The sequence below is a fragment of the Ictalurus furcatus genome, chromosome 4 (genome assembly GCF_023375685.1).
Source record: "Ictalurus furcatus strain D&B chromosome 4, Billie_1.0, whole genome shotgun sequence".
Taxonomy (NCBI): Eukaryota; Metazoa; Chordata; class Actinopteri; order Siluriformes; family Ictaluridae; genus Ictalurus; species Ictalurus furcatus.
The window spans coordinates 402,501-415,000 of record NC_071258.1 but is presented as its reverse complement, the minus strand read 5'-3'; the positions used below and the strand labels follow the sequence as shown (position 1 = coordinate 415,000).

Genomic DNA, 12,500 nt, shown 5'->3' with positions numbered 1-12,500 from the left:
TCATTCTCTCGCTCACTCCTTCATTCTCCCCTCACTCCTTCATTCTCCCCTCACTCCTTCATTCTCTCACTCACTCCTTCATTCTCCACTCACTCCTTCATTCTCCCCTCACTCCTTCATTCTCTCGCTCACTCCTTCATTCTCCCCTCACTCCTTCATTCTCTCGCTCACTCCTTCATTCTCCCCTCACTCCTTCATTCTCTCGCTCACTCCTTCATTCTCCCCTCACTCCTTCATTCTCTCGCTCACTCCTTCATTCTCCCCTCACTCCTTCATTCTCTCGCTCACTCCTTCATTCTCCCCTCACTCCTTCATTCTCCCCTCACTCCTTCATTCTCTCACTCACTCCTTCATTCTCCCCTCACTCCTTCATTCTCTCGCTCACTCCTTCATTCTCTCACTCACTCCTTCAGTCAGTGCAGGATGACAGGACACAGACAGGAAATGACATCAACTTCTCACCTTTATAATATAAAGCTCCTGCAGTGACATCCCTGAAGATAGGAGAAGAAACACATACACACACACACACACACACACACACACACAGTGTAGGAAAGGGGCGGAGTCTTAACCTGCTACAAGGGGCAGTGCTATATCCTCAACTTTAGCACATTAATCAGAGTACTTCAGTGTGTGAGTGTGTGTGTTTATTGACACCCTTTTAGTCAATACTTTGTGCTAGCTCCCTTTGCCGAGATAACAGCTCTGAGTCTTCTCCTATAACGCCTGATGAGTTACCTACATGGCGAGGGATCTGAGAGCGTTCCTCCATACAGAACCTCTCCAGGTCCTTCACATTTCAGGTCCACGCTGGTGGACTCTCCTCTTCAGTTCACCCCACAGGTTTTCTATGGGGTTCAGGTCAGGGGACTGGGATGGTCAGGGCAGGACCTTGATTTTGTGGTCAGTAAACCATTTTTGTGTTGATGTTGATGATGTTTTGGATCATTGTCCTGCTGGAAGATCCAACCACGGCCCATTTGAAGCTTTCTGGCAGAGGCAGTCAGGGTTTCATTTAATATCTGTTGATATTTGATGGAGTCCATGATGCCATGTATCCTAACACAATGTCCAGGTCCTCTGGCAGAAAAACAGCCCCAAAACATTAAAGATCCTCCTCCATATTTAACCGTGGGCATGAGGTACTTTTCCATACGGCTACCTCTCTGTGTGCTCCAAAACCATCACATAATAATAATAATAATAATAAAACTGAGCTGCAGGATGTATGCAGGAAAGTCACACGTGGAGTGTGAGGTAGAGAAGAGGAGAGGAGAGGAGAGGAGAGGAGAGGAGAGGAGATCCCGGTACTTCCTCATTCCTCCACACCACTCACAGACGAAGAGAAAGAAACAGATCCATCACCCAGCGAGCGAGTTTCCCATCACAGCACACAGTGAGAGGACGAGACACAGAATTCCTCGGAGACGGAACAGAGACTGAGAGAACCCTCGGGAACGGTTCTTTACTCTGTACTGTAAAGAACAGAAACCTGGGAACGAGGGAACAAACTAAACGCTCGAGGACGAAACAGAGTTTACACTCTGTCTGAAAAGTCTGAATAATAATCATCTGACCTGTTGATACTACGGTCATTTTTACCATAAACATAGCAGTAGTGTAATAATAATCACAGTAATAAGAATAATAATAACCACAATAATAACAATAATAATAACCACAATAATAATAATAATAATAAATCACAGTAATAATAATAATAATAATAATAATCACAGTAATAACAGTTACATTTAACTTTAGTTCAGCTAGTTTCCATTTACTGTCTGACACAAAATCCTAATAAAAACACACAAGTGTGGTACACGCCCACAAGAGACAACGGTAACAGTCGGTACACGCCCACAAGAGACAACGGTAACAGTCGGTACACGCCCACAAGAGACAACGGTAACAGTCGGTACACGCCCTCAAGAGACAACGGTAACAGTCGGTACACGCCCACAAGAGACAACGGTAACAGTCGGTACACGCCCACAAGAGACAACGGTAACAGTCGGTACACGCCCACAAGAGACAACGGTAACAGACGGTACACGCCCACAAGAGACAACGGTAACAGTCGGTACACGCCCACAAGAGACAACGGTAACAGTCGGTACACGCCCACAAGAGACAAACTTTAAGTGACATGGGAGGCTCTTCACCTGCTAACGTGAACAGAGGAAGAAGTTTCTGAAAGGTAAATGTGGAACTTGTTACACCTTAGTCTCGACAGAAGGACATGTATCTCGAGATCATCATGGAGATCATCATGAGAGCGAGGCAGAGATGGACACAGGAAAGAGCTGTAAATAAAATGCGAGTCTCTCTGAGCGGTGTGTGAATCTGTAAATACAGCGAGCTGGTGCGTGAAGATAAGATCTGACCTCGTTCCACAAACAAACCGTCTGTATCCTGAACACGCGATACAAACACAGCTTCCAACAGGGTCATCTGATCAACCTCGGGCTTCAACTTTAATATCAAACACGCTTCAACCGTTCTCACACATGCTTCTGCAGAACCGAGCGGGAACCAGCGCAGTACACGGAGAGAAAAACCCAATAACTCAAACAACATTCACAGAATTCAGCGTAAACACCGCAGAGTTCATCTTTATTTTAAAGTGCAGAGTCAGCGGTGGAATTTCACGTCCTCTCGTCACGTCCCTCAGTGAAGCTCGAGGACAGGCTGAGGGTACTGACGTGATAACACACGGAAAACATCCTGTTCCTGCGAGTGTGTGTGTGTGTGAGTGAGAGAGAGTGAGAGACAATGAGTCAGCATAAATAAACCAAACAGTGCCTCGGGTTATATTAAATTACAAAAGCAGGGAGGTTTTTTCCCTAAAAAACTTCCTGCACTGGAATTGGATCAGGATTATAAACTTTAAACTTCATTCAGGTTCTGAATCTGTGATAAAGAGCGGAAAGTGTAAGGATCATGTCCAGGATAATGAGCGGAGGTTAGAGGCTCTGTGTCAGTAATAAAACCAGAAGGAAGACGTGTTATACAGTGGGGGAAATACACACTGAACACTTCATTTATTTCAGTAAATACATCTCTCATGAGGTTATTCACATGAAATCTTCACCAGACTTCAGTATTAACTCCAGACTTCTGGAAATATAAAGAACCATAAAGTCCATAAATGAAGTTAATAAAGTTTGTAATAAAGTGGAACGACACGGGAGAAAAGTACTGAACACAAAGTATATTTAGGCCCATAACCTTTGACCCATGTGGCCAAAATGTCAATGTCAGGTGTCCCTAGACTCCTTAGATAAGTTCAATGGACATCAATTTCCGCCTAATTACATTTCGGCCATCTTGGATTTTGTTAAAAACTGTTTTTTCGCTACTCCACCTACAAATTATGTCCAAATTTCACCAAATTTAGCTCTGAACATCTTCAGAGTAAGCCTCCGAAACATTACCAGAAGACTCTGGAATACTCCAAATGGTTCGTCCATGATGGGTCAACAAGTCTGACAGGAAAGCCGCCAAACAGGAAGTGAAGCTGTATGTCAGCAATGACTGACACAAAACTTGGTAGGCATGCTCAGGACCATGACCTGAGGCTATGCAACACATTTTGTGACAGCAACACCTACTGGTCAAAAGTTACAATAACATGCTTAAAATGCTCACATCTAACTGCCATTTTTGCTCCTCCTCCAAATTTTGTCCAATCCTCACCAAATTCTTCTCACATCAGCGTGATGTGAATATTGTGACGTGTTCTCTAAAGCCCTACTCAGACGGGATTAGTTTTCCGTGCGTGTGTAATGTAATACACACATTCGCTCTTTTCTCTCTAAACCAAAAGTTTCAAAACACAGAATGATAAAATGCAGATGATGTTTAAAGGACGTGACGAGTTCCATGGCTTTAGAGGGAAGTTACTGAGCTCCTCGCACAGGTACTGAGTACAGACATGTCCTGGTCATGTGACCTACTAATGATCAAGGATAGCCACGCCCACTACAACAACAAGCACTTATAATAAGATCAAAACTATCTGTGTGTTAAAGTGAGGACAGTGTAGTGCACATGGAGTGTGTAGTGTGATGAGTGTGTACACGGTGAGGACACGCCCATCTCTGTGTGTGATTTATACACACACACACACACACACACACACACACACACAGTTATAGAAAACTAATCAACACCTTCTGACCAATCACAATCCAGAACTCAGAACTGACACGCACAGGTTCATGGTGTTTATCAGCTCTGGGTTTAAACGCACTGACGTTACGCAGCGTTGTCTGTAAACTGGTGAATTCATGAATAATTAATTCTCCTACAGCGTGGCTCGGCGCACTCAGGTGAGTCTCAGGTGAGTGTTTTATATGTACAGAGGGAGAAAGACGTCAGGTCGCGCCTCACACTCACCTCATCTGTCATCATGTCACTTCAGAAAGACAGAAACATACTATAATACGCTAACGTTAGGTCTAGACATGAATTTCTTCTCCCTGGTTTTGTTCATGACGTTTAAACTGCGAGTTTATTTCTCTCAAAGCGACCGATCAAATGCACTAAATTCTCATGATCTGATCTTTAAAACACTCAAACTTCTCATTTATAAGATATAAGTTTATAACTTTAATGTTTTGAAGCTCGAGAGATGAACTAAAAACATCTGAGGAACATCGGGAAACACTGGGAACCATGAATATGCATACATATGCAAATCAGACAATAGGGACCGCCTCCCACATCCTACAGCCATCTCCAACAGTTTAACTAACATTAGCTACATTAGCTAGTTAGCGGCTAGCAAACTAGCTCACCAGTGTGACTTCAGTATCAAGAGTCTCATTTTCATCCTCACCTGTTCGCACAGATTTATTTATTTAATTAGCATTACCATGACAACCACCGTCTCTTCTGAATCTAAATATGTTCTGTGGCTGAAGGTTCGTGTACTGAATTATTATCCGATAATAATTTGCATATTTGACATGATTGGTTCAAAGCCATGTTGTTACATCACAAACTCACCTCATATATAGATAGATAGAAATATAGATAGATAGAGAGATAGATAGATAGAGAGACCACCCCCAAATCAGATTAAGATAGAAGAATTGAGAAAGTCGGTTTTTAAAGGGAAAAATGTGAACATATATAAATCAGAACTTAAGATAAGTAATATAGATAAATAAATAATTTACTCATCACGCTGTGGAGGAGTGTGAGATCAGGAGGAGCGTGAGATCAGGAGGAGTGTGAGATCAGGAGGAGTGTGAGTGAGGTCAGGAGGAGTGTGAGTGAGGTCAGGAGGAGTGTGAGATCAGGAGGAGTGTGAGTGAGGTCAGGAGGAGTGTGAGTGAGATCAGGAGGAGTGTGAGTGAGGTCAGGAGGAGTGTGAGATCAGGAGGAGTGTGAGATCAGGAGGAGTGTGAGATCAGGAGGAGTGTGAGATCAGGAGGAGTGTGAGATCAGGAGGAGTGTGAGTGAGGTCAGGAGGAGTGTGAGATCAGGAGGAGTGTGAGTGAGGTCAGGAGGAGTGTGAGATCAGGAGGAGTGTGAGATCAGGAGGAGTGTGAGTGAGGTCAGGAGGAGTGTGAGATCAGGAGGAGTGTGAGTGAGGTCAGGAGGAGTGTGAGATCAGGAGGAGTGTGAGTGAGGTCAGGAGGAGTGTGAGATCAGGAGGAGTGTGAGTGAGGTCAGGAGGAGTGTGAGATCAGGAGGAGTGTGAGTGAGGTCAGGAGGAGTGTGAGATCAGGAGGAGTGTGAGTGAGGTCAGGAGGAGTGTGAGATCAGGAGGAGTGTGAGATCAGGAGGAGTGTGAGTGAGGTCAGGAGGAGTGTGAGATCAGGAGGAGTGTGAGTGAGGTCAGGAGGAGTGTGAGATCAGGAGGAGTGTGAGATCAGGAGGAGTGTGAGTGAGGTCAGGAGGAGTGTGAGATCAGGGGGAGATTACAAGTGTGAGATCAGGAGGTGTTTGAGGAGAAACACAGAGTTGGAGCGGTCTCGAAAAAAAGCCCCATTCAGTGATCACACAGAGGTAAAAAGAAGAGAGCAGCTTTTCTCTCTCTCCCTCTCTTTCTTTCTCTCTCTCTCTCTCTTCAGGACAGGTAACACGAGATGTTTTCACGGCTTGGCAGCTGCTGAAGTGTATTTTGCTGTGAGAGTTAAATGATCCTTGAACACAATTGAGAGGCGTAGAAGTGCGAGCTGAACGAGACGAGACATTAATCCGAAACATCACGTTTCCCAACAGCTCAGGTGTGTTTCCTAAACAGAGAGGAGCTCGGCTCACCTGCAGCGTGTGTGTGTGTGTGAGAGAGAGAGAGAGAGAGAGAGAGAGATATAAAACAATTACGTGAACTCACCGTGTCTCCACGGGTCCTTCGGTTCCACTGACCCGGACACAATGTCCTCATCTGAGGGAAACGTGACCCTCTTGGCTCCGTGTCTGTGTCCAGCTCCTTCCTGAAGGGCCGCGGACGGGGACGGGGCCTCGCCGTCGGTCGAACTCGAAGGATCGGATTCTGAAGGCTTGTCCGAGTCCTTATCCGTTTCAGACGCTACAGAACCCACACTGCCGCGCTCGTCGAGTGCCGTCACCGGGTCCGACTCCAAAACTCCACTTTCGTCCAAGCTCAAATCCACACCAATGTCCATGTCCTCATCGTCATTCGCACTTCCGACGGAAAAGCGGGATTCCAGATCCTGCGCGCTACTCTCTTCAGGAACGTGCAACGCCACCGAAAGGACGGTTCCATCGTTCTTATCCTTGTGTCCCGATCCCGGAGCTACCACATCCTTATCTATGAACTTGATGCTATTCCGGAGGACGAGTTCCTCGGAGATGAGCGCCGTGGTGTGGTCATCATCAGACGCTTTCATTCTGGCATTGCATAAATCTAGTGCTGGATTCTCACCGTTCATCTTCTCGTGTCATGAACGCCTCAGCACAGACCCGACACCGACTACTACTTCACAACGCCGTCCAACAACTAATACGATAAACTCACGTTTCTCAACTAGAGGAAAACTTCAAAACTTCTCAGTGCTCCAAACAGGAACCCTAACAACACGGTGCAAATCCTGCAGTCAGCTTCATTCCCTCTTCAGTTATTCTCCTCTCTCTCGCTCTCTCTCACACACACACACATCAGATCGGATCCTTATCTGGAACATGGGTTATTAATGTATTTATTTATGTATTTATTTATTTATTTATTTAAAGTGCTGCAAACGTCCCTGATTTGACGTCACACTCGCAGGTCAAAGGTTACTGCACTCTGCGTATTTCCAAAAATACACAAAGATCACTGACGGATGCTCTGGTTTTTAACAGATACCGATTTGAGATATTTAAATCTATTTAAAGCCAGTTCTGAACCAAACCCGAAAATTTACAAATGTATTTTCCAGATAAATTCAGTAGTATGTGAACATTTTCTATTTGTCGGGTGTAATAATAATAATAATAATAATAATAATAATAATAATAATAACAATAATTACAATAACCGCGATTTATAATTTTTTAAAAGCACGCTTATGCTACAATCAGATACATCTATCTATCTATCTATCTATCTATCTATACATAAAGTGAATCTAAACACAGCTGAGATGTGTGAGCAGGTGTGACCTGGATTGCACGGATCAGTATTCAGAAGAACCGAGGTGCTGAGAGAGAGAAGCAGGACAGCATTGTGCTGCTGTTTTCAGAAGGTGATCTCCTCACAGCTAACACCACTTCATTTACATGGAAAGTACTGAATAAGCGGCTCTTTCAGGCCCAGACTGCCGGAACCGTGAGGAGTGTATTCACACACACTCCGGGATGTAGACCTCCACACGCAGATCCCGTTATAAAGTCTTTATAAATGTGCACTTTGTCTCCGCAGAGCCGCGGCGCATCGCGGACAGAAAAACACGGGCGTCATAAGCTCGCTCCTCCAGCAGCGCTGCTAACGTTTATAGCCTGCTAGCTCGACACGCTCACCTCCAAACCTCAACTATAATCACCGCCTTTCAACATAAACACCCACTAGCGCTCAATCCCCTTCATTTAGAATGAAACCCGAGTTAAATATCGGTTTAAACTCACACACGGAACACAACACACGAAGCTAACGACACGGACAGCACAAATTCTACCTGTCCTGCTTACTCAAGTCCAGCCGGGCATCCCGAATACATCCACACTCACTAGATAAGCGCACTATCTAGGGCGAGTTTTCTGTACCGTAGCTAGTGCCCTAGTGTCAGACTGCTCCGCCATTTTGGATTAAACCCAAACACTGTTTGTTGTTCAGTTGCCGAAACGTCATCACAGCGGCCGGGTGAAGATTTCAGATCAGCACATTCGCGCCTCAAACAGGATTTTGTCAGTTAATATAAATAAATAATTACACGACGCGATAGAATTCACGACGATAAAAACAGAATATCTTTGGATTGTGATAATAATGTTGATATACATTAAAAAAAAATAATTGTAGGGTAAATAAAAACACACGGATTTTCTTAATTGGCGAATCATGTATGAAGTGATCTTCCGATGTTTATGTTACGTTACAGCAACGCTGATGTGTTCTAAACAGAAAACTATGAATTATTAACAGACAGACAGATAGATAGATAGACAGACAGACAGACAGATAGACAGACAGACAGATAGACAGACAGACAGATAGATAGATGGACAGATAGATAGGTATTTTGTGCACTCCAATTATTCAAATGGAAAAAGTAATTTCATTAAAAACACCTATAAACACACAGACGAAGTATGATTAAGACAAATTGATAAACATTTTCTTTTTTTTACATTTTAGTCTAAAGAACTATTCTTATTTACATGCATGAGGAACATATGAACATTCATATGTTAATTATATCACTCTATATACACTTTTCATTTGTATTATTGCTGTTGTTGTTGTTGTTGTTGTTCATTGCAGTGCTTGTCTTTGTTGGTGCAAGTCTCCTTGGTACTGAAGTCGGAATCCTAATTTCTTTATATTTTAATTTTATATATTTATTTTTGCCCCTTTGTGGATTGAGACGTTATGGTGAACGGGTTTGTGTACTTTGTGACCGTTTTGGACACGCACGCTTGGTGAACAGACATGAGGAAGAGGTTAGACAAAGAGCGATCTTAAATACCCCCAGGAAAGGCACAAATAAGACCAAGTGTACCTGATCTGATGACTGGGCCAGCCACGCTGCCCGGTAAGGCTCAGCCTGAAACGGTGACATGGAGCCATGCTGAATGATGAAGGTGAAGGGAAGGTGTAATGTCAGTCAGGCAGCAGGCAAGTGATGGGCAGTGTTAAACAGACTGTATTATGCAGTGAGTGTGTCTGCGTTCTTGGCTTTAAACACATCACTGATCAATGTGAAGCAACTGGGATAAAAATCAGCATCTCCAAGTCCAAGGCCTGGTTCACTTCCAGAAAAGAGTGAGATGATTCATGAGTGAGGGAAAGAGAAAAATATGAGATTGACAAAAAGTGGTACAGTCTCTGTACTGGTCTGTGGTGAGTGATACAGTCTCTGTACTGGTCTGTGGTGAGTGATACAGTCTCTGTACTGGTCTGTGGTGAGTGATACAGTCTCTGTACTGGGTTGTGGTGAGTGGTACAGTCTCTGTACTGGTCTGTGGTGAGTGGTACAGTCTCTGTACTGGTCTGTGGTGAGTGGTACAGTCTCTGTACTGGTCTGTGGTGAGTGGTACAGTCTCTGTACTGGGTTGTACTGGTCTGTGGTGAGTGGTACAGTCTCTGTACTGGGTTGTGGTGAGTGGTACAGTCTCTGTACTGGTCTGTGGTGAGTGGTACAGTCTCTGTACTGGTCTGTGATGAGTGGTACAGTCTCTGTACTGGGTTGTACTGGTCTGTGGTGAGTGGTACAGTCTCTGTACTGGGTTGTGGTGAGTGGTACAGTCTCTGTACTGGTCTGTGGTGAGTGGTACAGTCTCTGTACTGGTCTGTGGTGAGTGGTACAGTCTCTGTACTGGGTTGTGGTGAGTGGTACAGTCTCTGTACTGGGTTGTGGTGAGTGGTACAGTCTCTGTACTGGTCTGTGGTGAGTGGTACAGTCTCTGTACTGGGTTGTACTGGTCTGTGGTGAGTGGTACAGTCTCTGTACTGGGTTGTGGTGAGTGGTACAGTCTCTGTACTGGTCTGTGGTGAGTGGTACAGTCTCTGTACTGGTCTGTGGTGAGTGGTACAGTCTCTGTACTGGGTTGTGGTGAGTGGTACAGTCTCTGTACTGGTCTGTGGTGAGTGGTACAGTCTCTGTACTGGGTTGTGGTGAGTGGTACAGTCTCTGTACTGGGTTGTACTGGTCTGTGGTGAGTGGTACAGTCTCTGTACTGGTCTGTGGTGAGTAGTACAGTCTCTGTACTGGGTTGTACTGGTCTGTGGTGAGTGGTACAGTCTCTGTACTGGTCTGTGGTGAGTGGTACAGTCTCTGTACTGGGTTGTACTGGTCTGTGGTGAGTGGTACAGTCTCTGTACTGGTCTGTGGTGAGTGGTACAGTCTCTGTACTGGGTTGTACTGGTCTGTGGTGAGTGGTACAGTCTCTGTACTGGTCTGTGGTGAGTGGTACAGTCTCTGTACTGGTCTGTGGTGAGTGGTACAGTCTCTGTACTGGGTTGTGGTGAGTGGTACAGTCTCTGTACTGGTCTGTGGTGAGTGGTACAGTCTCTGTACTGGGTTGTGGTGAGTGGTACAGTCTCTGTACTGGGTTGTACTGGTCTGTGGTGAGTGGTACAGTCTCTGTACTGGTCTGTGGTGAGTAGTACAGTCTCTGTACTGGGTTGTACTGGTCTGTGGTGAGTGGTACAGTCTCTGTACTGGTCTGTGGTGAGTGGTACAGTCTCTGTACTGGGTTGTACTGGTCTGTGGTGAGTGGTACAGTCTCTGTACTGGTCTGTGGTGAGTGGTACAGTCTCTGTACTGGTCTGTGGTGAGTGGTACAGTCTCTGTACTGGGTTGTGGTGAGTGGTACAGTCTCTGTACTGGGTTGGACTGGTCTGTGATGGTGAAGCAGGAGCTCAATTTGTGGATGAAGCTCTCTGTTCAATCCGGTCAATCTGTGTCCTTATATCCTCATCACAAGATGACCCAAATATATTAATTCCTGCACATCTATTCTGTTCTATTCTATTCTATTCTATTAACAATATTCAAGGTTATGAGAGAGAAAAAACAGCAGTAGGAGACGGAATCCTTTGACAGTGACTCAGACAGTCTGATATAGAGGAGGTGACGGTTTTTTACTTCAGTTTTGTCCCTGGGAAAATGAAAAGCTGTTAAGGGCGGAACCTCAGAGACGTTACGATCTTATCAGGGACTAACAACCCCACAACATATTCTTCAGCTACACTCAAAACCTGAAAATACAGTTAATCTTATAAAACTCATTTTAATGTAAAGTGAAGTTCAGATGATCAGAAATATTACTGTAAATATACAGCTGAAACCCATTCTCGTGTGTGTGTGTGTTATACGTGTCTATAGGTTTTATGTGGAAATGTTTGACTATGTCTGACACTAGTGGAGGAAACAGTAAGGATGGAATGGAAGTTAATAATAATAATAATAATAATAATAATAATAATAATAATTTCTTCCACCGCTACCTCTACGCCATCACCAGTAGGGGGCAGCAGGTCATTGTGGTAAAGATAAAACCCTTTCTGTTTCAGACACAGGACAGTTAATGTGTGAAAGTGTGTTTCCTGTGTGGACATTTTCATTTTTTTTTGTTACAAATCCTTTTAAAAACATTTTACACACAACATTTGGACATTTTATGGACAGAACTAATGAAGATTTTCAGGGATTTCAGGGTTTATTTCATTAGTGTGAAGAGAAACACAACTAAATATTTAATTGTCAGACTGAAAGCACTAACACAGGCTGTTTCTTCTGGAGTTATTTATCAACCTTCTGTTTCCTCTGCTTTTATTAATCCCCAGCCACGTCTCTGCTCTGAGAGCTGCGTCCTGTCTGAGGAACTTTTCCTTCTGGGAAATAAAAAGAGACTCAGATGAATCTGAGTCTGTATATTGTTATATAATCTCTGATCTGAAAATGAAGAATAATTCAGTTATGAGTTGTGATATTGTGCAATAAACATTTTATTAAAAGCTTACAGCGATTGAGCATGAACGAGTAATCTGAATTCACATCTTATTAGAATTAATTCTCCAAGCTAGAACTTTTGGGTCTAGTGTGAAGTGGGGCGGCTGTGGATCAGGCGGTAGAGCGGGTCGTCCACTAATCGTAGGGTTGGCGGTTCGATTCCCGGCCCACGTGACTCCACGTGACTCCACGTGCCGAAGTGTCCTTGGGCAAGACACTGAACCCCAAGTTGCTCCCGATGGCAAGTTAGCGCCTTGCATGGCAGCTCTGCTACCACTGGTGTGTGAGTGTGTGTGTGAATGGGTGAATGAGACACCGTGTAAAGCGCTTTGGATAAAAGCGTGCACCTAAGTGCACCATTTA

The 12,500-nt window shown here is 44.3% G+C and overlaps 1 protein-coding gene across 4 annotated transcripts in view; it reads right to left on the bottom strand.

Annotated features, from left to right (window-relative positions):
• The window catches only part of ppp1r37 (protein phosphatase 1, regulatory subunit 37), a 36,390-nt gene extending 28,123 nt beyond the window's left edge, over positions 1–8,267 (bottom strand). For all 4 annotated transcript variants that reach the window (XM_053622378.1, XM_053622379.1, XM_053622381.1 and 1 more), the window contains exon 1: positions 6,356–8,267. In XM_053622378.1, the coding sequence (XP_053478353.1) occupies positions 6,356–6,914 (559 nt within the window). In that variant the 5' untranslated portion in view covers positions 6,915–8,267. The remainder of the gene's footprint in view (positions 1–6,355) is intronic.
• Positions 8,268–12,500: the final 4,233 nt, after the last annotated feature.